Source organism: Podospora bellae-mahoneyi, assembly GCF_035222275.1.
Source record: "Podospora bellae-mahoneyi strain CBS 112042 chromosome 1 map unlocalized CBS112042p_1, whole genome shotgun sequence".
Taxonomy (NCBI): Eukaryota; Fungi; Ascomycota; class Sordariomycetes; order Sordariales; family Podosporaceae; genus Podospora; species Podospora bellae-mahoneyi.
Genome location: NW_026946359.1, coordinates 267,119 through 288,375, shown reverse-complemented (window position 1 = coordinate 288,375; position 21,257 = coordinate 267,119). Strand labels below are relative to the sequence as shown.

The 21,257-nt window shown below is 53.3% G+C and overlaps 8 protein-coding genes and 1 non-coding gene across 9 annotated transcripts; 5 read left to right on the top strand and 4 right to left on the bottom strand.

The window, feature by feature from the left end:
- Positions 1-108: 108 nt before the first annotated feature.
- On the top strand, positions 109-2,952 carry MIC60 (MICOS complex subunit mic60; the record flags this gene model as incomplete). Its single annotated transcript, XM_062873397.1, has 3 exons — positions 109-366; positions 439-2,304; positions 2,884-2,952. The coding sequence occupies exons 1-3, from the start codon at positions 253-255 to the stop codon at positions 2,950-2,952; spliced, it is 2,049 nt and encodes a 682-aa protein (XP_062736418.1). The 5' UTR covers positions 109-252.
- A 41-nt stretch (positions 2,953-2,993) lies between these two features.
- Positions 2,994-4,679, top strand: QC761_101510 (uncharacterized protein; the record flags this gene model as incomplete). The annotated part of the gene is made up of 1 exon (XM_062873396.1): positions 2,994-4,679. One exon carries the CDS (start codon positions 2,994-2,996, stop codon positions 4,677-4,679), a length of 1,686 nt encoding a protein of 561 aa, XP_062736417.1.
- Positions 4,680-5,163: 484 nt separating this feature from the next.
- Positions 5,164-8,399, top strand: MET7 (Folylpolyglutamate synthetase; the record flags this gene model as incomplete). The annotated part of the gene is made up of 3 exons (XM_062873395.1): positions 5,164-5,310; positions 5,363-6,569; positions 6,624-8,399. The coding sequence occupies 3 exons, from the start codon at positions 5,164-5,166 to the stop codon at positions 6,878-6,880; spliced, it is 1,611 nt and encodes a 536-aa protein (XP_062736416.1). The 3' UTR covers positions 6,881-8,399.
- Positions 8,400-8,593: 194 nt separating this feature from the next.
- On the bottom strand, positions 8,594-8,705 carry QC761_0000980. Its single transcript has one exon. It is a non-coding gene; the product is annotated as a tRNA-Leu (tRNA).
- Positions 8,706-8,803: 98 nt separating this feature from the next.
- XYL2_2 (Endo-1,4-beta-xylanase 2) lies at positions 8,804-11,393 on the top strand. Its single transcript, XM_062873394.1, has 2 exons — positions 8,804-9,953; positions 10,027-11,393. The coding sequence occupies exons 1-2, from the start codon at positions 9,945-9,947 to the stop codon at positions 11,149-11,151; spliced, it is 1,134 nt and encodes a 377-aa protein (XP_062736415.1). The 5' UTR covers positions 8,804-9,944; the 3' UTR covers positions 11,152-11,393.
- Positions 11,394-11,788: 395 nt separating this feature from the next.
- Positions 11,789-14,673, bottom strand: MAN9 (Beta-mannosidase B; the record flags this gene model as incomplete). Its single annotated transcript, XM_062873393.1, has 2 exons — positions 11,789-14,107; positions 14,164-14,673. The coding sequence occupies 2 exons, from the start codon at positions 14,671-14,673 to the stop codon at positions 12,053-12,055; spliced, it is 2,565 nt and encodes an 854-aa protein (XP_062736414.1). The 3' UTR covers positions 11,789-12,052.
- A 1,209-nt stretch (positions 14,674-15,882) lies between these two features.
- Positions 15,883-17,954, bottom strand: QC761_101470 (uncharacterized protein; the record flags this gene model as incomplete). The annotated part of the gene is made up of 2 exons (XM_062873392.1): positions 16,947-17,954; positions 15,883-16,876 (listed from the first exon to the last, which is right to left on the bottom strand). Exons 1-2 carry the CDS (start codon positions 17,120-17,122, stop codon positions 15,883-15,885), a joined length of 1,170 nt encoding a protein of 389 aa, XP_062736413.1. The 5' UTR covers positions 17,123-17,954.
- A 2-nt stretch (positions 17,955-17,956) lies between these two features.
- Positions 17,957-19,236, top strand: QC761_101460 (uncharacterized protein). Its single transcript, XM_062873391.1, has 2 exons — positions 17,957-18,255; positions 18,313-19,236. The coding sequence occupies exons 1-2, from the start codon at positions 18,218-18,220 to the stop codon at positions 19,067-19,069; spliced, it is 795 nt and encodes a 264-aa protein (XP_062736412.1). The 5' UTR covers positions 17,957-18,217; the 3' UTR covers positions 19,070-19,236.
- Positions 19,186-21,175, bottom strand: QC761_101455 (uncharacterized protein; the record flags this gene model as incomplete). Its single annotated transcript, XM_062873390.1, has 4 exons — positions 19,186-20,246; positions 20,301-20,956; positions 21,009-21,089; positions 21,148-21,175. 4 exons carry the CDS (start codon positions 21,173-21,175, stop codon positions 19,563-19,565), a joined length of 1,449 nt encoding a protein of 482 aa, XP_062736411.1. The 3' UTR covers positions 19,186-19,562.
- Positions 21,176-21,257: the final 82 nt, after the last annotated feature.

The window sequence follows — 21,257 nt, the reverse complement described above, 5'->3', positions numbered from 1 at the left end:
AGTGTAAAATACAGTATCTGGCGCACGGGTATCGAAGGCGTGTGAGGCTGCCAAAAAAAAAGTGTATGTTGTGGAAGTCCCGTTTGCAACGCACAGCTGATAGGGTGCCAAGACTCTGTCGCCAGGATTCTCGCTGTGGCCCGCAGCTTTCTTCCCGGAACTTTGCCGAGCTCTTTTTTGCTCAGCATTCTTCCCCCAAAACACCACGTCTAACCCTCCCAATTGCGCCGAACCGGCCACTCCATCTCCCTCATGTTGCGTACATCGATACGATCAGTGAGGGCGCTGGGCAGCAGGCCTGCGGCTGCCGTTGCCGGGCGCCAATGGCAGGCTTCCGCAGCCCGACGTGCGGTTGTCTCGGGTCAGGTATGACCTCATTTTCAAGTATTAGAACCGGTTGCAAGGGGAAGCTAACTAAACCCTTCTGTTTGCATCTAGAGATTCTATGCCAAGCCCCTCGTCGACGAAGCAAAGCTTCCCGCCGCTGAGACCCTTACTGCCCCAGCAACTCCCCCACCACCTCCTCCCCAGACTACCCCCGCCGCGACGATTACTCCCGAGCAAGCACCCTTGACACCACCGGCCCCTGGCCCCGCCGTTGTACCCCCTCCTCCTCCTCCCGTCGCTCCGATCGTCCCCAAGAAGAAGGGCTTCTTCCGCAGACTTCGCAACTTCCTCCTGAAGCTCGTACTTCTCGGTGTCCTCGGGTTTGGTGGCGGCGTTTGGTACTCCCGCATCAATGACAACTTCCACGACTTCTTCACCCAATATATCCCCTACGGCGAGGAGGCCGTTCTGTACCTTGAGGAGCTCGACTTTAGGAAACGCTTCCCCAACGTTACGAACCGGGTAACCGGCAGACGGGCCGATACGGCCAGCGAGCAAGTCAGTATCCCAGCCCAGAGCGGTGCGTCATGGAGGGTGGCCGATGGTGACCATGCCGGCCGCCAGTCGAGCGGTGTGGCCCAAAAGGTTGTTGCTGCGAAGGACGCCGTCAAGGACACTGTCAAGGATATCGTCAAGCCCGAGCCTGCTGCTGTAACCAAGGCCAAGAAGGAGACTGCGGCTCTTCCCAAGGTCGAAGCCAAGGATGCGGCTCTAGAGAAGAAGGCCAAGGGTGTGGAAGAGAAGAAGGAGGAGGTTGCTGTGATCCCGTCTGCCGCTACTTCTTCCAAGCCCAAGGAGTTCAGGGCCCCTGATGTCAACGAGCCTTCTGTGTGGCCCCCTGCTTCGCCAATCGATCCTCTGTCTGTTCCCCATGCCGACGATGCCATCGTTCAACAATTGGTTCATATGCTCAACGACATCATCACGGTGATCAACTACGACGGTGCCGCCGACAAGTACTCCCAGACCATCTGGAAGGCCAAGGATGAGGTCAGCAAAGTCGGAGAGAGAATTCTCAGCATCAAGTCTGCCGCGGAGGAAGAGGCTGCCAAGCAGGTCAAGGCCCGCATCGACTCATTCGACAAGCATGCCAACGACCTTGTGTCTCGTTTGGAGGCTATCATGCTGGCCCAGGAGCAGCAGTGGCGTCAGGAGTTTGAGGCTGAGGTTGAGAGATTGAAGCACAACTACGACGACAAGATCAAGCTGATTCAGGAGCGTGAGCAGAAACTTTCTGAGCAGAAGCTCCAGAATAAACTTTTGGAGCAAGCTGTCGAACTGCAGCGTCAGTTTTCTCGGGACATCAAGAAGCATGTCGAGGAGGAGCGTGAAGGACGTCTTGGCCGTATCGAGTCTCTCTCCAGGGCTGTCTCTGAGCTCGAGAAGCTTACTACTGGTTTGAACGAGGTCGTTGACACCAACCTGCGCACCCAACAACTCCACGTCGCTGTTGAGGCCGTCCGTGCCAGCTTGGAGGATGCCCACCACCCCCGGCCATTCATCAAGGAGCTTGTCGCTCTCAAGGAGATCGCCGCTGACGACCCGGTTGTCGATGCGGCCATCGCATCCATCCACCCTTCTGCTTACCAGCGCGGTATTTCTACTTCCGCCGAGCTGATTGACAGATTCCGCCGCGTTGCCGCCGAGGTGCGCAAGGCGTCTCTTCTTCCCGAGGATGCTGGTGTCGCTAGCCACGCCTCTAGCTACCTCTTGAGCAAGGTGATGTTCAAGAAGCAGGGCTTGGCGGCCGGTGACGATGTTGAGAGTATTCTTACCCGCACTCAGACCTTCTTGGAGGAGGGCGACCTTGACAACGCGGCGCGTGAGATGAACACCCTTGGTGGGTGGGCCAAGACGCTGAGCAGGGACTGGCTGAGCGAGGTGCGCAAGGTGTTGGAGGTGCAGCAGGCTTTGGACGTAAGTTATTTTCCTTTGGCAAGCTATGCAACACAATTTTACTAATGAATATGATAGGTCATCACAACCGAGGCCAGACTGCAAAGTTTGAAGGTGGAGTAAAAGGGACCAACGGGACGTCAAAATTTTTCTTTTGTTGTGTACATTGGCCTTGTTTAGACCGCGTCTACACCGTGGAAGGATAGCTAGGCCGGATTGTATTAAGTATTCAATAGAGTGGCTTGTGTTGATACCATGTATGTGATGTGCCGTTGCTGTGTGGTTGCGGTATAGTTTCTTTCACCTTTCAGCCAGCTAGAATTTCAGAATGGCTGACTCTTCCTACATATTCCTGATTTTTTCCCTTTTTTTTAGTTGCTCGCAGTTCTTGTTGCGCCCCTGCATTGTGCTTCTCTTTAGAGCCGCATTTCGGAGTGACCCGCTTTTATGTGGTGATCAATCTCGACTTGATCATATTCTTTCATCTTTCATCACATCAAGCCGAAGATTGATACTTTTGGCCTATTGATTGATTTTGGTATCGTAAGTAGTGAGATTGAAATCAATGAGGCGAGAACATTATCCTGATATGTTTCACAGTCTTACTCCGGTCCGGACCGACTGAGCAATTCCTACAGTGACACATCAGCCCGGTCAGATTTCACCTGAGCTCTCACTCACAGCCGAATGTCGCCGAACCTCAACTGAGAATGCGAGCTATCTATCGCTCACTTTCAAGACAACCTGCCATCAGCACCATCACATATTCCCGCTTCCAGCAACCATCTTTCATCCCATCCAGGGTGCCAACCTCTTTCTCGCTGCCGGCATACATCTCATCTCACCCCCGACGACCCATCCACATAACCCCCAACATGTCCTCCTCTGTCTCTTACCAAAAAGCCCTTTCCCGGCTCTCCGCCCTCCAATCCAACCTCGCCATCACCTCCCTCTTCACAGTCCCCTTGCCAGACGGCACAGACCGCAACGCGGCCGCCATCCCCGAAATGCTCTTCTGGCTCTCCCGCGCGGGGCTCTCCCCCGAGAGCATCGCCTCCTCAGGCCTGAAATGCGTGCACGTCGCCGGGACAAAAGGCAAGGGCAGCGTCAGCGCTTTTGTGGGGAGTATCCTTGCCCAATACTCCAATCCCCCCACTCAAAAGGTGGGAGTGTACACCTCTCCCCATCTGGTTGACCAAAGGGAGCGGATCTCCCTTTTATCGCCACAGGAAAAAGAAGGGATGATTGATGAGGAGAAGTTTGGCAAGTACGTCAATCTGGTGTGGGATACCATGACTGCGGAGGCGAGGAAGCAGCTTGGTGCCGAGGCAAAAGAAGAGGAGTTGGAGGGGCCGGGGACGAAGCCGTTTTATTTTCGGTTTCTGACCATTGTTGCCTTGAGGGCGTTTCTGGACGAGGGGGTGAGGGATGCGGTGGTGGAGTGCGGGATTGGGGGGGAGCATGATTCTACTAATGTGCTCACGGAAGAGAGTGTCAGTGCTGCGGTGGTGACGCAGTTGGGGATTGATCATGTTGGTATGCTTGGGGATACTGTCGAAAAGATTGCGTGGCATAAGGCGGGGATTTTCAAACGGGGGGTGAAGGCTTTTACGATTAGGCATCCACGGGAGACGGTGGGGGAGGTTTTGAGGGAGAGGGCGAGGGAAAAGGGGGCGGAATTGGTGGAGATTGGTGAGGAAGAGGTGAAGGGGTGGAAGGGGGTGGAAGGGGGGATGTTGCAGGGACCGTTTCAGAAGGGAAATATGGCTTTGGCTGTGTATGCTGCTCGGGAGCATCTTGTTAAAACAGGCCACAAGTTTGAAGGGAGGTTTGGGGTTGATGAGGAGTGGGGGCTGGATGATATACCGGATAAGTTTGTGAAGGGTCTTAGAGAGGCGAGTTTGAGAGGGAGATGTGAGGTTGTAAGGGATGGGAAGAATGGGACCGAGTGGCTTGTGGATGGAGCGCATACAGAGGATAGTTTGGCGGGTGTGGGAGAGTGGTTTGCTTCGAGGGCAGGAGATGGGCTGAGGGTTCTGGTGTTTAACCAGCAGGAACGAGACCCAAAGATACTGCTTACTGCGTTGCTCAAGGGCGCGGAGAAGGAAGTTAGTGGGTCAAAGGAGGTGTTTACACATGCTTTTTTCACGAGAAACGAAGAGCTACCGCCAAAGGAAGGCGAGAAGAGAGACCTGAGTGTGCAGACGAAAGCACTCGAGATCATGAAGGAGTACAACGGTGAGGTGGAAAGTAGAGTGTCCGACAATGTTCAGTTGACTATTGAAGGGGTTAAATATTTGACAGCAAAGGCAAGAGCGGAAGGAAAGGAGTGCCGGGTGCTGGCGACGGGAAGTTTCCATCTTGTTGGGACTGTCTTGAAGAGAATCAGTGCATAGATTGGGGTTCATCCAACAGCGAAATCATGCCCGTACGCGGACGAGCTTTCAGGATGTGACACCGGAGAAGATGCGAAGTTTGGACAGGAAGTCCCTAAGTATAAATTCTCAAAGCTATCCTACTAGAATAACATTCTCAGGCCTGTCGTTTGGTTGTCTGATACAAGTATAAGTTGAAGGTAAATAATAAAAGACCGGAACGTCGGGTCTCACCCTCACCAAGTCCGGCAGCTTTGTTGTTCCGTCCGATATAGACGGCAGTTGCAACATAAGTGGGCCTCTGACGTCTGCACCAACGCCGATGTTCGGGGGCCGAAGCAACCCGGAGTATTCCGCTTCCAGCATCTTGTCGCACTATCCCACATCCGTCTTCATTTTATCTTGCGCTTAATTCGGGAATTATATGTGAACCATCATCAAATTATACAAGATAAGAAGTCGGTGATAAACCCACATCCACAACCGATATTCAGACTCGACCTCAATGCATCATGTGCTGAAGCGAAAAGCAATCTTCGGCGGTTTACCGACGACATCTTTCAAGTCCACCACCACAAGGAATACCCTCATCTCAATTCTTGTCAGCTACCGGCGGCAACACTTTTCAGAGATGGCGTCCAGAACATATAATGTAAACTGCCATCTCCATCCTGCGATCATCATTCACTAACCGGTAAATAAAGGACGCAATCGACACCCTCAACACCCTCCAGACCCCCTTCGCTGTCATTGAGGCCCGCCGGAAAGCAGGCATTCGCCCCGATGCGAACTCCGTCCAGGAAATGAGAGGCTATTTGGCCCGGATAGGTTACTCGACATCATCTGATCTCGAAAAGCTCAACATCGTGCACGTTGCTGGCACCAAGGGGAAGGGAAGCACGTGTGCTTTTGTCGATTCCATCTTGTCAAAATGGCACCAGACGAAAGGGATTCCAAAAAAGGTTGGCTTATTCACCAGCCCACATTTGATCGCAGTCCGCGAAAGGATACGAATCAATTCTCGGCCGATTTCAGAGGAGATGTTTGCAAGGTATTTCTTCGAGGTCTGGGACAGGCTAGAGGACAACAGCACAGTTGCGACTGATCTCGTCGAGCCTGGCACGAAACCGATCTACGCGCGGTACCTGACTCTCATGAGCTACCATGTCTACCTGTCGGAAGGCGTCGACGTTGCCATTTATGAGACGGGAATAGGGGGCGAGTACGATGCCACGAATGTGGTGGAGCGGCCTGTGGCGAGCGGCATCAGCACATTGGGCATTGACCATGTCTATGTGTTGGGCGACACAGTTGATAAGATCGCGTGGCACAAGGCAGGAATCTTGAAGAAAGGCAGCCCTGGTTTCACCATCGAGCAGGTCGGTTCTGCTGCCGAGGTGCTCAAGAAGAGAGCGGAGGAGAAGGGTGTCGATCTGAAGGTCCTCGAGGTCGATCAAAGGCTCCAAGGCGTGAGAGTTAGGCCCGATGCGAATTTCCAGAAGAAGAATGCTACGCTCGCAATTGCTTTGGCTGAGACGGCGCTGAAAAAGCTGGATCCCGATTTTAAGCCGGATGCGGCGGCATTGCCAAGTGAGTTTGTTGATGGGATAGAACAAGTCGTTTGGAGGGGACGGTGTGAGGTCAAAGAAGAGGACAATATTATTTGGCACGTGGACGGTGCGCACACCGTGGATAGCTTGAAGATGGCGGCGAGGTGGTTCGTTGAGGAAACCAAGACTGAGGGCAAGGGACCAAAAGTTTTAATATTCAACCAACAAGGGCGGAACGAGGCCGTCGACTTCCTGGACGGACTATGCAACACTGTGAAGAACGCCGATTCGACAGGTCAAGGGTTCCAGCATGTCATCTTCTGCACGAATGTCACATATGCCACGACGGGCTATAAGAGAGGTATAGTCCCCTGCACCACAATTTTGGACAAAGCTCATGGCTAACCTCAACCAGACTTTGTGAATCACCAGTACAACCCAGCTGACATTGAGAAAATGACCCAGCAACGTATATTTGCTGAGAAATGGGCATCACTCGACACATCTGCCAAGATTCTAGTGATATCTAGCATTGAGGAAGCCATCAACACTGCGAGAGGGTTGGCAAATTCTGAGGGAGAAGACGGCAGCAAGGTACAAGCACTCATCACAGGCAGTTTACATCTTGTTGGCGGAGCATTGGGAATTTTGGAGAAAGCTGATGCTCTTTAAACATCGGTTACAAGCAATTAGACGTCAGAGGGGCAGAGTTGAAGTGTGTGTTGACCACTGCACATGCCCGAAATAGCCTGTTATTCAACTGACAGGTTTTGTTTTAGGACATCCCATAATCCGTATGCCGATAAGAAACACTATTTTGGGGTGCATCAAATAAGACCAGCCTCGGTCCATATTTTCAGTCTTATTCCAAGCGTATATTGGCCTGGTTTCTGCCCACAGTGTGGCGGATATCTCGTAAACGATTGCAAGGTTTGACTAAATTAAGCCTCGTCAACTCAGTTTGAGACGGGCGCCTCCTCTGCAGTATTTTAATTTCGCCTGGATCCCACATTACTTTTCTCTTCTTGCATCTCACTTACATTCAACACCTCCGACCTCGAGATTCAAAGCAGTCAAGTTCTCTCTCACCGACAACGACGGTGCCACTTGAGCAGACGCCCACAATGGCAAAGATGACAAAGTATGAGACGTCAACGGCTAACATGGAATTACACTCGTTGAGAAGTCATCATGTTCGTCCCGAGAACATGCTCATGCGCGAGCCACTTGAGGAAGATGCTGAGAATAACACGCTGCGCCGATGGCTGCGGCTCAGCTCTCTATCTTGCAAAATCTGGGATATGATCGAGCGGGCGATCTGCGACCGTTACCGCAATCAAGAAGACTACTTCACTCACTGCCACGCGGGAATCAAATATACCTCCGGTCCGAAACTTTCGCTACTTGATCCATTCATCCCAAACAACACCTGGGTATGAGCCAAGCGATGCGCCCTGGGAAATCATCGTGTGATGTCTTCTGGTGGAGCCGCCGTCATCTGTGGGAAAGAACCCAGACTTGGAATCACTGGTCAATTGGCGAAACTATCCAGTCGCGCCACTCTCGGCCAAAATCACCTCTCCTTTGCACCGCTACAAAGCTGGATGCCCGTGTGAAGGAAAAGCCTATGGTTGTTGCTGCAGACCTTACCGAACCTGGGGCAGACAAATGGTGTACTCGCAGCAGGACCCTTCAAAGACTTATTTGACGGGTAAATGGCTTGTCGCTGTTTACCTCTTTAGCAACGACCAGAAGTTTGTTGAAGAGGCAGATCTGGGAAAGATGGTGGCACGATGGCCGAAAAATAAGAGCGAAGCGCAAAACACAACAATACAGGCGGAAGTCTTTGCTTTGCTGCCAAACCGCCCGATTTGGCGCCGGGCTCTGGTCTGTGATGCGAGCCTGGCTGATCTCATCGTGGCAGTCACAATGCGGCCGGATAGGAATTACGGTTCCTCGAACGATGCTGCCATCGGCAAACTGCCGGATTTATCTTTGCGAGGTATGATGAGAATTCGCAGATTTGATTCTAGGGATACTGTGAAAGAGAAAGACTCAGAAACGAAAGTTAATGAGGACGGAGGATGCACGTTGGCGTTGCCACCCTGGATGGGATCGGGCTACCGCGGTTAAGCTGCGTATTGATAGTCATTGAGTCGTAGTTGATACCATGAAAAGAGCCACATATTCACTTACTCAACGTTCGGATTAGTTGACCTCTGAGAATTAGCGTGAAGATGTTTGAGTGTCGTGGTTTTAAGGATTGGGAGTCTGGGTTGCGCCGAGATACAGGGAAAAGGGGGCCCCTTTTCAAGTTGCATTCGGTTGCCGAGTGTCTTGTACGAGCTTAGGGATAAGATTTGCCACCAGATTACACGACAACACGGTGAGATGGCCGAGCGGTCTAAGGCGCCAGGTTCAGGTCCACTTGAATTACCATACTGTAAAGTATTTCCTGGTCTCGAAAGGGGCGTGGGTTCGAATCCCACTCTCATCATTCTTTTACTTTATTATTGGCTAAATAATAGCTGTGGTTTTTCTTTTTGGACTGTATATCTTCCACTGGCCTAATGCCAACTGGTACAAAAATGATCATTGTATCTTTGGGCTGTTTTACCCTTGGTGATCCCCCTTGGATAGGTTATATATCGCAAAACTGATATCATTCCGAGATCGCAGCTCCAACTGCCGCGCTCAGCGGTATAATAGATATGTCAAAGGCATTGGTGCAGTAGCGAATGCATCTCGATCACGCGCAAGCGACCGCACACCACCCTCGAGCCGCACTTGCATTTGAGGTTCCGTTGCAGCGGCATATCAAATCCTCTGTCCTCCCATGAACCAGGCTTTGAAGACCTCAATCAGCCCACAATGCCCTCATGGTGCTTTCTCATCCCAGTCCACCCAGTCGCTCGGGGGCCCGAGTCCAACCCTGCGGCAATCCAACAAAACAACTTCAGCCGACATTAACCATTCTCCTTTTTTTGTTTTTATCCTGAGAAGTCTCTGACTCTCAGCTGACACCTGGTCCAGGTGTCTAGGTTTAACAGCGCTGCATCAGGCACCAGAAGGAGTGAAAAAGATGATATCCCCCTCGCAGGAGCGGATACCACCGGAAATGCGCTCCGATTTTGATTGGAGCGGGTAAAATGTCTGGATAAATGTCGAGCATTTCGTGGGGTGGGGTCCTGTGCTTCAAGCTCTCCCAGAGCTCGATCCTTCACCTGCAACACCAGGAAAAGAGACCAAGATGGGCGCCGTGTAAAGCCATGGAATCCATGGCGTAATGCCCGCCCTGTAGTGGGGGGTTTTCTCTACAGCATGGTATCGAGCCCAACCTTCCAGGCCACCGAGATTGTCACATTGGTGGTCACCGGTCAGGTACACGCGCATGGAGGGGCACTTTGGAGGAGAAGCTCCCCGCACTCGCCCCCCCTCCATCCAGTTCATCCATCGTTGCGGTCCTCCTGGTAGGTTCTGGCCATCTGGGATATCTCCGAGAAGCGGGTTTACTCTTCTTGCTGGGAGATTGAACATTAGCTCCTGAGTCGGGGTGGCTCGACTTGGCTTTCGTATATATTCGTAGGCCCTGGGGTCTTCTTTCTCTCTCTCTCTTGTCCATCCTTTTTCTTGACAATCCCCTAATCAGTTCCACTCCGCAAGCAAGCGCTGATAGCTCATTGAATCTCTCTTATTCTTTCTTGTACAGTTCTTGCGCAGCCCTCCCATAGTCACAATGTCTTCCGTAAGTTCCGTCATGGCTTTCAAGAGCTTCAACAACTACCCCCCTACCGCGCAAGCTAACCGATGCCAAACAGAACCTTTCTTTCGTCCTCAACAAGCCCAATGATGTCTCCTTCGAGGAGCGCCCAATCCCTAAGCTCAAGTCCCCCCACGATGTTCTCGTCGCCATCAACTACACCGGCATCTGCGGCTCTGATGTCCACTACTGGGTCCACGGCGCCATTGGCCACTTCGTCGTGAAGGACCCCATGGTCCTCGGCCACGAGTCCGCCGGTACCGTCGTTGAGGTCGGCTCCGGAGTCACAGACCTCAAGAAGGGCGACCGTGTTGCCCTCGAGCCCGGCTACCCCTGCCGCCGCTGCCCCGACTGCCTCGGCGGCAGCTACAACCTCTGCCACGAGATGGTCTTCGCCGCCACTCCCCCCTACGACGGCACGCTAACAGGCTTCTGGTCCGCTCCCCACGACTTCTGCTATAAGCTGCCCGACAACGTGTCTCTCCAAGAGGGCGCCCTTATCGAGCCTCTCGCCGTGGCTGTTCACATCGTCAAGCAGGCCCGCGTCCAGCCTGGCAACAGCGTTGTCGTCATGGGCGCCGGCCCCGTTGGCCTCCTCTGTGCCGCCGTCGCTGCCTCCTTCGGCGCCACCAAGATCGTCCAGGTCGACATTGTCCAGTCGAAACTGGACTTTGCCAAGTCCTTCGCCGCCACCCACACCTACCTCTCCCAGCGTGTCTCCGCCGAGGAGAATGCCAAGAACCTCATCGCCTCTGCCAACCTCGGCAAGGGCGCCGACGTTGTCATTGACGCCTCCGGTGCCGAGCCTAGCATCCAGACCTCCCTCCACGTTGTCCGCATGGGTGGCACCTACGTCCAGGGCGGCATGGGCAAGTCGGACATCAACTTCCCTATCATGGCTCTCTGCCTGAAGGAGGTGACGGCCCGTGGCTCGTTCCGCTACGGCAGCGGTGATTACAAGCTTGCTATTGAGCTCGTGGCCGCTGGCAAGGTTGACGTCAAGAAGCTCGTCAATGGCGTCGTTGCGTTCAAGGATGCCGAGTCGGCGTTCAAGAAGGTTAAGGAGGGTGAGGTCATCAAGATTCTCATTGCCGGCCCCAACGAGAAGGTGGAGACCGAGCTTGACACCTCTGTTGACCCTGCCAAGCTTGAGGCGGCCAAAGGCAACACTGGCTGCTGCTAAGCAAGCAATATCAACAAAGTTAAACTAAAAACAACCGGAGAGAAGGGAAAAAAACTTGCATGGTGGGTGTTATGGCGTACCGGACGGCATTGGGACATGGGACCTTGGTCTTTTAGCATACATATCATAAATTTTCTTTTATTTTGACGTCTTTAGCAGCAGAGTTGTAGGGACCTTGGCTTGTCCAAACGACTTTTGGCAGGTGACTAATGTATTTGAGAATGCAACGTCTTATTCCTGCGTACCTACGTCATACGGCTATCAACTTCTTCCTCTTCTACACTTTCTATGTCTCCTCTTCCCATATCAGCCACGTAGTGTCTCCTATACTTGCGGCACGGTTTGCCCCTGTCAACTTGTTATATATCCTGAGTGAACTCAACTGTATATTGGCAGCGGTCTGAGTGCCTTTCTCAGAGCGCCCAAGGAAAGCCCGCAAGGTCCGCGCTGTTGAGTTGAATGTGATGAACAACTGAAGCATGAAGTGGTGAATGGTGAATACACCGAGTATGTGAGAAAAGTCGAGATTGCTGCTTGAAACAAGACAGTGAAAGAAAGCCACTAGTCCTTTGAAGATGGTTAAGAGGCCCCAAAATAGATTCTGTATGGCTAAACAGGTAGTCAATGGGTGGTGAGAGGTAATCGAAAAGGGTTTCAGTGATAATATGAGGCCGTACGACTATATTTTAATGGCTTGATGATGTGTTGGCCTGCCCGGATGATCTCAATACTTGAGCCAAGTCATTGCATGAAAGTTCTTTTTGGGGATGTTAAACCGGCCTATTGTCTTTCTTCCAAGGCCTACCAACTGCATATCATCTAAGGTATGTCTGAGAATATCACATCGTCAATTTTCTCCCTTTGCCCTGTAAAAATCCCAGCAAATGAAAAGCAAACAAGTCTAGATCATGCCCAAATACCTCGTCGAAATCTTGGTCTCCTTCGTCGCCCCCTTGACAGCAATAGAAACCACCTCCCCAGGAACAATATCCACCAAATTATCATCAAACTTGACCGCATCATCCTCGCACTCCAGCGCGACACCCTTGACGGGGACCTCAGCGCTGATGTCCACAGCCGTGGCATCATCATTGAGCACCACCTTGAGCTCCTTCGGCTTCTGGAGGTGCACATACTTGAGCGGCTCCGGCCAGTTGACATACCGCGCGATTTGCTTGCCATTCTGAACAATATACGCCGTCACGACAATCCTGTTCTCCTCTCCCTTGCCCTTTTCCCCCACAGGAACATCCAACGCGCCCACTTCCGTCGATCTATTCTCTGGCAGGACCAACCCCTCGGCAATCTTCTTTTCAAGCGTCAACTCCCCAGTAGTAACATCCCAAGCCTTGAGCACCACATCAACAGTCAAATCCTCAAGGGTAAGGTTGCTCGCCCAGACTTCAATCTTCGTCTCAGTGTCGATATACACCCGCGTGTACTTATCCCTGGGGTGCTTGTGAATCTTGCGCGTGATCCCCGCCGAAACGGGCGCCATCTCCCGCTTGACCGTGTAAAAAGCGTGTTTTGGCCGGAGATAAAAGTCCACAATCGACCAACTCGTCACCGGCCAGCAGTCATTGATCTGCCACACCAAAGCACCCGCGTTGTACTCCCTCCCTGGACCCTTCCACTGCCTCTTCCAGAGTCTGTACGCGCTGGCAAGACACTCTGCCTGCATCAACTGGGTAGAGTAGACAAACTGTTCCAAGGGGTCAGGGGCATATCTCATGTTCTCCACCAGATACAGAGCGATTCTCCTCTCGTGACCGTCGGCCTTGTTGTGGAAGTCGACAGTGGAAGACTGGGGGTATCGGTCCGGGTCGTCTTTGCCGAGAGGCAGATACGCGTCGATGGTCTTGACGTCGGGGAAAGCCTGCATGCCAAACTCGCTGACGAATCTTCCAGAGAGCTTGTCAAAATCCTGCCACTTCTCCTGGGTACCATGCCAGACGTTCCACTGGTGGATATCGCCCACCGTGGCATCGTGTGTATCCCTTCCCGCACCCCACGGACTGCCAGGATGGTAGAAAGTACTTGGAATGAGTTCCGCGCAGGCATCACTGAGAATCTTCTCATAGATGTATCTCGCTGGGAAGTCGGTCTGAAGCCAAGATTCGGCGTCCTTGTTCTCAAAATCGTAGGTCAACCCAGCAGACTCCTGGTACTGGTAGTCCTCATTGTTGCCAGCCCAGATGACGATAGAAGGGTGGTGTCTGAGGAGCTTGACGTTCTCACGGGCCTCCCGGTCAATAGACTTCCTCAGCTCAGGCCAGGCAGGGTAGTTGCCACAGCCGAACATGAAGTCTTGCCACACGAGAACGCCGAGCTCGTCGCATGCATCATAGAAAGCCTGTTCCTCGTAGATGCCGCCGCCCCAAACACGGACCATGAACTGGTTGCCATCACGGATAAGAGAAATCCATTCGTAGTATTTTTGGGCTGTGATACGGGGGATGAAGTTGTCGGCCGGGATCCAGTCAGAGCCACCGCAGTAGATGGGAATGTTGTTGACGCGGAAGAAGAAGGAGGTTCCGGGCTGGTCAAGGAGTGGTTGCTGAACGAGCTCGGCCCGGCGAAGACCGATCCGTTTGCTGATGCTGGAAATCTCATTATCGCCACTCAGGATAGTGGCCGTGAGTGTGTAAAGGGGCTGTTCTCCATAGCGGAAGGGATACCAAAGCGAAGGATTGTCGAGATGGAAGGAAACTGTGACGCTGCCGGAGCCATTGGCGTCTGCGGTTTGGGATCCCACTTGTTCACCATCGAGCGAGAGCTCAAATTTGACCTTTCCACCTGGCCCCTCAACTTCAGCTGTGGCCTTGATGCCGGCTGACTTAAGATTCTCGGAGATGGTGCTGTCAAAGCTGAGGTCTGCAAGTCTCGTTTCGTAGATTTCGAGGTTGATTGGCCGCCATGGTCCGCAAGTCAGGAGTGCCGGGCCCCAGTCCCATCCCTATTTATCCTTGTTAGCAAGATACTCCTTGACAGCCTGCATAAGAGAGATCATACCCAGTGATACTGCGCCTTCCTCACAGCCAATCTCGAATTATCACCATTCCACACACCCCACTTGTGCTCAGGATACTTCTCAACCAGCTTCCAGCCCCTGAGATAGGCACTGTCAAAGCTGATAACAAGCTCGTTCTCCTCCTTCAACAGCCCTGTCACCTCCACCCTCTCAGGAGTGAACATATTATCTGTCTCCAAGATCGTGGTCCCGTTCACCTTTACAGTCGCAAAGGTGTCCAACCCGTCGAAGGCCAACACAGCCTTGGCCCCCTCTGGGACGGGCTGTCCCTTGAACGTAGTCTTGTAGACCCATTGCGCCTCGCCCACCCACTGCACATCGAGCTCGTTCTTGCCAATGAAGGGGTCGGGGATGATTTTGTGGTGAATGAGGTCGAGGTGGACGTTGGTCGGGAACTGGGAAACGGGGAGGAACTCGGCGTCTTCCTTGTCGAGCTGCTTGAACTCCCAGTTCTTGTCGACGGGGACCACGATAGCGGCGGCGGGAGCCATGGTACATAAACTCCTATCGTATGGTGGGGTTGTTGGTGGTGAGGGGCAGTGAGGGGAACGACAGTGGGGTACAGGTGGTGGAAGGAGGGGCAGCCTGGTGATGACTCTCACAGAGAGACACAAACTGTGGTTGCTGCTGCTGCTGCCGACAAGAAAGTTGTGTATTTCTTGAACATGTCCAGAGCAAGAGCTGTCTTATAGCTCTTCAATGTTTCCTCTCATGGCCTGGAATTCGAGCTGCCGCTCACCGTGTTGAAGACCGCGGGGGAAGGCACCCCGAGGGAACAAATGGCGTTGCGAATGAAGAAGGAGCTCCCCTGGCCTCACCCCACACGCCCAGGGGCTGCAGGTCATCCATCCTGGCCGTCCATCCCGTGTTGGGGTCTGCAGATGGAGCTTGCTTTCTCCAATTGTGATGCTGTTGTTGGAGTATCTAAGTGCAAAATTGGGGCATTTGCTTGGTGGTTGCTTGTGGCACCAGCCCATCATGATTGATGCCAGTCATGAGCCTGCAACTATAACGAGGTCATAAGCTCTCTCTTGAATGCTTCAGAAACGAATTTTGTCCACTTCTGCTCTCTTTGTGTCAGAAAACATTGCCGAGTCAGAGGATCAAAGCTCCTGCTGATGATAGTGCGGAAGTTCCTTGGGCGCCCGGAAGGACGCTGTCCGCGTCCGTTTTAGGCTAAACTCCAACCTCACCTCACCAGCTAGCAGCTCATGATGGCCGAAGTATAGCCAGTCAGCTCACCAGATAGGAGCGCATATGGAAGTTTTTGTTTCGCCGTGACAATCTGCAGCGACGGACTGCGTTGGTCCAGCCTTGTGCATATCGGACCCTTCGTTTCTGCCATCTATATCACATGCATCGGCAACAGCATGATAACCCCCAAGGCACCCGCCGAACTATGCTCAGGTGCCAGATCCTGAAATCATCCCGCTGTTGCATCAAGACAGACGAAGATCAAAAAATATAGAACAAATAACTCATGTAGGCTATGCAGTACCAAAAAAAAAACAAAAAAAAAAAAAGAAAAACAAAGAGTGTCTAGAGAGACAGACCCGCCCGCTCCTCTACCAACTCCATGCCACATGATAAGCGTCGTGCAGAATAAATATGCCATAAAAAGTCCATACACATCGTCAGTCCATTACCAGGTATTAGTCGCCCCATGGTATCATTAGGTCCTCGTCTTTCGACTCCCATCATCAACAACACCCCCGGTTTCTTCTCCTTCCCGTCAGCGTGAAAACTTCCTCCCATTCTCTCAGCCCACCCTGTCCCATCCGTTTTGGCTTTCCCCTTCTCCTTCTTCCCCCGACGCCAACGTCATCAGCCGTCAAAGTGCTCTTGATGCTCCCGCCATCACTTGCGCCAGCATTCCACAGCGCGCCAGCATCACCATACTGAATCCCACTCATCGGATCGTCAGGATCAATCTCTCCCAACTCAATCTTGGTCAAAATCATCCTCGCCAACCTCCCAAAGACCTCATCCACACCCTCTCCACTCAGCGCCGAAACCTCCATCGTCACAGGAATGTTCACCGTGTTCGCCCACCTCGACGCCTCAACCGCGCCCACCTCTCTCCCATCCGGCGCAATCGTCGCCTTCAGTTGTGACCCCAGCCCCGGGTGAATAGTCGACATACTAGAATACGAACTCGGCACCATCGGCGTCTGCTGACCCCTCCCCCCTTGCTCAGTCCGATCCGTCATCGTCGTTGTTGTAGTTTGAAAAGAAGTAACACTGCTACTGGCGATACTGCTCGGCGTCGGCAACCCCCCACCCCTCCCACCCCCTACTCCTAGCCTATTATCCCTCCCCCAGTCATCATTATCCTCATAATCCGAGTACGCTCCCGTCTGGCTAGCCGCCAAGTCGACTTTATTCCCCACCAACAACAGACTCAAATTCGGACTCGCCAGCGCCCTCGCATCGTTCAGAAAAGGCTGCAGACTGTTGAAGCTCGCATGGCTGGTGACATCATATACCAGTATCGCGCCCGCCGCGCCCCGATAGTACGACCTCGACACCGACCTGAACCTTTCCGTGCCCGCGGTATCCCAAAGCTGGAGTTTGATTCGCTTCCTCCTCGCGCCGGTACCGACTTTGATGATCTTGGAGGCAAACTCGACGCCGATAGTCTGGGAGGATAGCACGCGCCACTCGGACTTGACGAAACGATGGAGGAGACAGGACCTTTACAATGCATACAGGCAAGTCAGCAAAAGTTCAAAGTTGGGGGTTGGTGGCATGGGGGGAAACAGACTTTCCAGTCCCGCTTGGACCTAGCAGTATGATTTTGGCCAAGTAGTCGTACATGCTCCCTAGCTCTTGTTCTCTGTCCTGTCCGCGGGTGACTGTGCCGGCGCTGCTCGTGTCGCTCGCGGCGGAGGATCCCCGGCGGGGCCGGCCGAAGCCGGAGAGCTCGACGTAGCTGCTCATGCGATCGTTTTTATCTGGGTGTTTCGCCTCAAATATGGTTTATGAAAAGGGTTCTGGTGTGGTGTTGGGTAGTGGTAGCGTTTGTCTGTGTGTGCTATGCGCGCGCAACTCCAAGAATGTCTCGGGCGGGGTTCGTTCGTTCGTAGCGTCGTGGATCTCTCTCGCTCAAAGTGTTTGACGACCCTCGGTGGTCTTTGTTACTCGAGTGTGGAAACCTGTTGCTCTCTGTGTGTTGCTCTATGGCACAAAAAAGCTGGTAATTCGTGTATCCTTCTGTATAACAAAAATAATAACTAAAAAGACCAGCCACACACGAAACCTGCGTTTGCGCCAACCGGAAATTTGTGCGTTTTCGTCGATCGAAAAGGTTGAACTTTGCGACACCAAAGACAAGCAAGATTAAAGAGAGGAGCGGTGAGGTACACAGTACAACACCTGCATGGGAAAAAAGTGGGCTCCCGTTCTTTTCGTTTTCTCCTTTTCCTTCGCGATGCGATCAACTTTATTCAGACTGCAATTAAAAAAGGAAAGCCAGTTGTTGAAAGAGCTGGTGTAAAGGTTCGGTTCCACGACGCCGGCCTTATCTGCAAGCAAAGAAACGAGATCAGACAAGGGGGGAACCAGACGGCAGGGAAAGCGAGCACGAGGGACGATGGCTGCAGGGTGACATGTGCGTGTGGGGGAAAATGTGGCTGGTGTGGCAGTTGGGCTCGTAACGTTTCGTAACGGTGACAAAGCCACACCAACGATGCGGCGGAGACCCTGCAGATGCTTCACAATTTTTGAGGCTTGAGCTCAGACAGCTCGAGACCCGCTCCATGTGCTCATGCATCTATCGGGGACTGCTTAACATGGAACCGAGGCATTCCCGGTCAATGCAACCTCCCCCACAGCGCTCGGCACTCGGATGACCCACTTTATTTAACAACACCAAGACCATCGTCGTCACTTACACCAGGGACACGACCGGCCCGGCAGGTATTTTATCATTTACATATAATTTTAGACCTCTTCCATCTCAACCTGACATTCTACCACTACCCCACCTTGTTCCTCTCATCCCACCCCATCCACATCCTTCTCCAGTGATCCAAAATGAAAATCGACGGCCGCAGCTTTGTCATCTCAGGCGGGTAAGCTGACCCGGCTTCACCTCAGCTTCTTATCACCATACTGACCATCTCTCCCAGCGCCTCCGGCCTAGGCCTCGCCACAGCCCGCACCCTCATTTCCTCCGGCGCCTCCGTTGCCATCCTGGATCTCAACGAAGAAACCGGCGCCAAAGCCGTAACCTCCCTCGGCGGCGCCCCAGCAGCCAAATTCTTCCCCTGCGATGTCTCTTCCACCGACTCAGTCTCCTCTGCCGTCTCCGCCGTGACCTCATGGATCAAGGAAATTGGCAAGCCCCTCGCGGGTATCATTCCAGCGGCTGGTGTCGGCGCCCCAGGTCTGATCCTCGACAAGCGCCTCAACCCCGTCTCCCTGGATAGCATCGACTTTGTCCTCAACATTAACCTCCGGGGTACTCTTGATGTTACTCGCCAGTTTCTGCCTCTCCTGGCCAAATCTGAGCCCTATGGCCCGGACAAGGAAAGGGGTGTGGTTGTTATGGTGGCCAGCTCCGCCGCCTTTGAGGGACAGATGGGCCAGGTGGCCTACGCGGCGAGCAAAGGCGCTGTTGCCTCCATGACTCTGCCCATGGCTCGGGATCTCGCAAGATTTGGCATTAGAGTTGTGACCATTGCGCCTAGCATGTTCGACTCGGCCATGACGGCCATGATGTCGGACAAGGTGAGAGAGGGCCTTCAAAAGGCCATGGAATTCCCGGCGAGGGCGGGTCAGCCAGAGGAGTTCGCCTCCTTGGTGAAGCAAACAATCGAGAACGTCATGCTGAATGGAGTTGTTATCCGGTTGGATGGCGCAACCCGCATGCCAAGTAAGCTGTAAGAAGCAGCTTCTCATATTTCCCTGTGTTACAATTGTTACATTCGTGGTTACAGAAACTACTATACATCTCGGCGGCCTTTTACTCCACATGCCAGCTCCCCACATCAACCGTGACAGCCGTGTAAGCAATCAGTGTCAGTACTTTGTATGAACCTCCTGAATTCTTCGGCCCATTTCCCGCCAGGTCCCAGATTGTTCAGCAAGGGATAGCCCAATGAAACATGCAAAAGGGCACGGCAAGTCCTGCAAAGGATGACCGAATATCACATTTCCCCAATTCTGCCAAACTTCAATGTTAAATAAGAATGAGAAAACGGCAGACAGCAATCCCGAAAAAGCAATGAAAGACAAGACCAATATCAAAACGCAAAACTCCACATAAAACACGAAAACGCCGATCGGGACGGGACACGACCCCCATTGACAAACAACACCGGCTCAGCTCCTGTGAGCCGGTAATGTGCCCCAGTATCAGAAGACGCCGTCGTCAAGATCAAGATGAGGAGCGCTTCTCATGAGTGTTTCCACTCTCATTCTCGGAGCTCCTGCCACTGCCATGGCCAGAAGTCACCCCAGATTCCACAGAACCACTGCCCCTGTTGCGAGAGCGGGTGTCGTCACGGAGACGCCCGACTTCATCAGGACAATACCGGTCTTCACCAGGACGGTACCGATCTGTCGCAGGGCGGCCACTCCATCGCTGGTACACTGGGGGCGGGGTCAGCCGAACCCGGGCGTCGGCGGGTGAACGCTCACGGTGCCGACGCCCTCGGGAAGTCTGCGGAGAACGGGTAGGGGAGCGGGAACGGCGGCGTGCTACCGTGGCCAGCCGTGATCCCACGGCCAAACCTTCGAGATAGGCACAAGTCACCTCGGCACTCTCCCTGGATGGATTTATCACGTCCATCCCAGTGATTCGTTGTATTTGGTTTAGCAATTCTGCCTGCTGGGCCGCGCTGATGACAGACACCAGAGTGCCACCGGAAGCTGGGTCGCCCGTCATTTCGACATCTTGGTCTTGCTTGATAGGCACTCGGGTGAAGTTATCCCGTGCACTGGAAGCGGGTGCCTGGAGATGAGCGATCGTCGCCTCAAGACGAGCAACTGAGGTCGCAAGGTAAGCGATGGATGCTTCAGAACGCATGGAAGATGACGCTTGAGATGGGAGGAGGCGTGCCTAGAGACGAGTGTTAGGTGCGTTAGAACGAGAAGCAGGAGAACCGTGACGAACTGTAGCAGCCTCTCTGTTCTGTAAACGCTGAGCAGACCCACTGACCTGGGTTCTTGGCTCACCCCCTGAGCTCGCTGAGGCGACCGTAGACCGACTTGCCCGGCTGTTCTGCCGAAGGTAATCCAACCCTTTCATGGCTGCATCCTCCTTGGCTTGCCGGGCTGTCTCAAAAAGACGGTCACTTCTCAACAGTGCGCCGTCGATTTTGACATGGCACCCGTGTCTGCCGTCGGAGGTTTCGAAGGCTTCGAACACTGGGTTGAAGCGACGCCTTTGGCACGCGAATGAAAGCTTTTGGGGGGCGTTCGCCAATGCTTCAGCGGTCTGACGGGGCGTCGATGAGGCTCGAGGGGTGTAAGGCTGAAGGGCACCGCTACTCCTCAAAGACAGTTGGGCAAGGGGAGTAGCAGGTGTCCACCTAGGCCCCGAACCCATGGCTTCTCCACGTCGACCAAGAACCTCGCGCCTGAAGCGATCTTGAGGGGTACCCTGAATAGGGATTGGTCCATAATGAGCCCCCGGATGGCCCTGGGGGACTTGAACTGGGGTTGTTTGACCCCAGAGATGAAGAGGACGGTCGATGACCGGGGCCGGAGGGATTCCGAACGAGGGCCTTCCATACCCGGGGCGGGAGGGACCGAGGGGAGGCATTATATCTATGTCAAATAATTAGATCAATCGCTTTTCAAATTCTGCCATTCAACATACCACTAGCTGTGGCCCGTTGGAGCTGGACCTGCTTTCGGGGACCTTGGGGAGCCTCACGGGTGCGAAGTGGTAGCGTGATGCCTGCACATAAACCTTAGCTTGATGTCACTGCTGATGATGGAAATTTGTGCTTCCGTACTGTTGTGGGGCTCCCGCTGCGATGTCATGGTTCGTCCTACTTGACAGCTTTGATGAGAGGACCGTCGCAAAGATGTCGAGGATGTTTGTAGAAAAGGGTGACGTCGGACA

What these genes read in the sequence shown, in the direction of transcription:
- QC761_101460 (XM_062873391.1), top strand. Translation starts at nt 18,218, where the DNA reads ATGAAAATCGACGGCCGCAGCTTTGTCATCTCAGGCGG. An exon ending in AGCTTTGTCATCTCAGGCGG is followed by an intron (nt 18,256 to 18,312) that starts GTAAGCTGACCC and finishes CATCTCTCCCAG; the next exon opens with CGCCTCCGGCCTAGGCCTCG.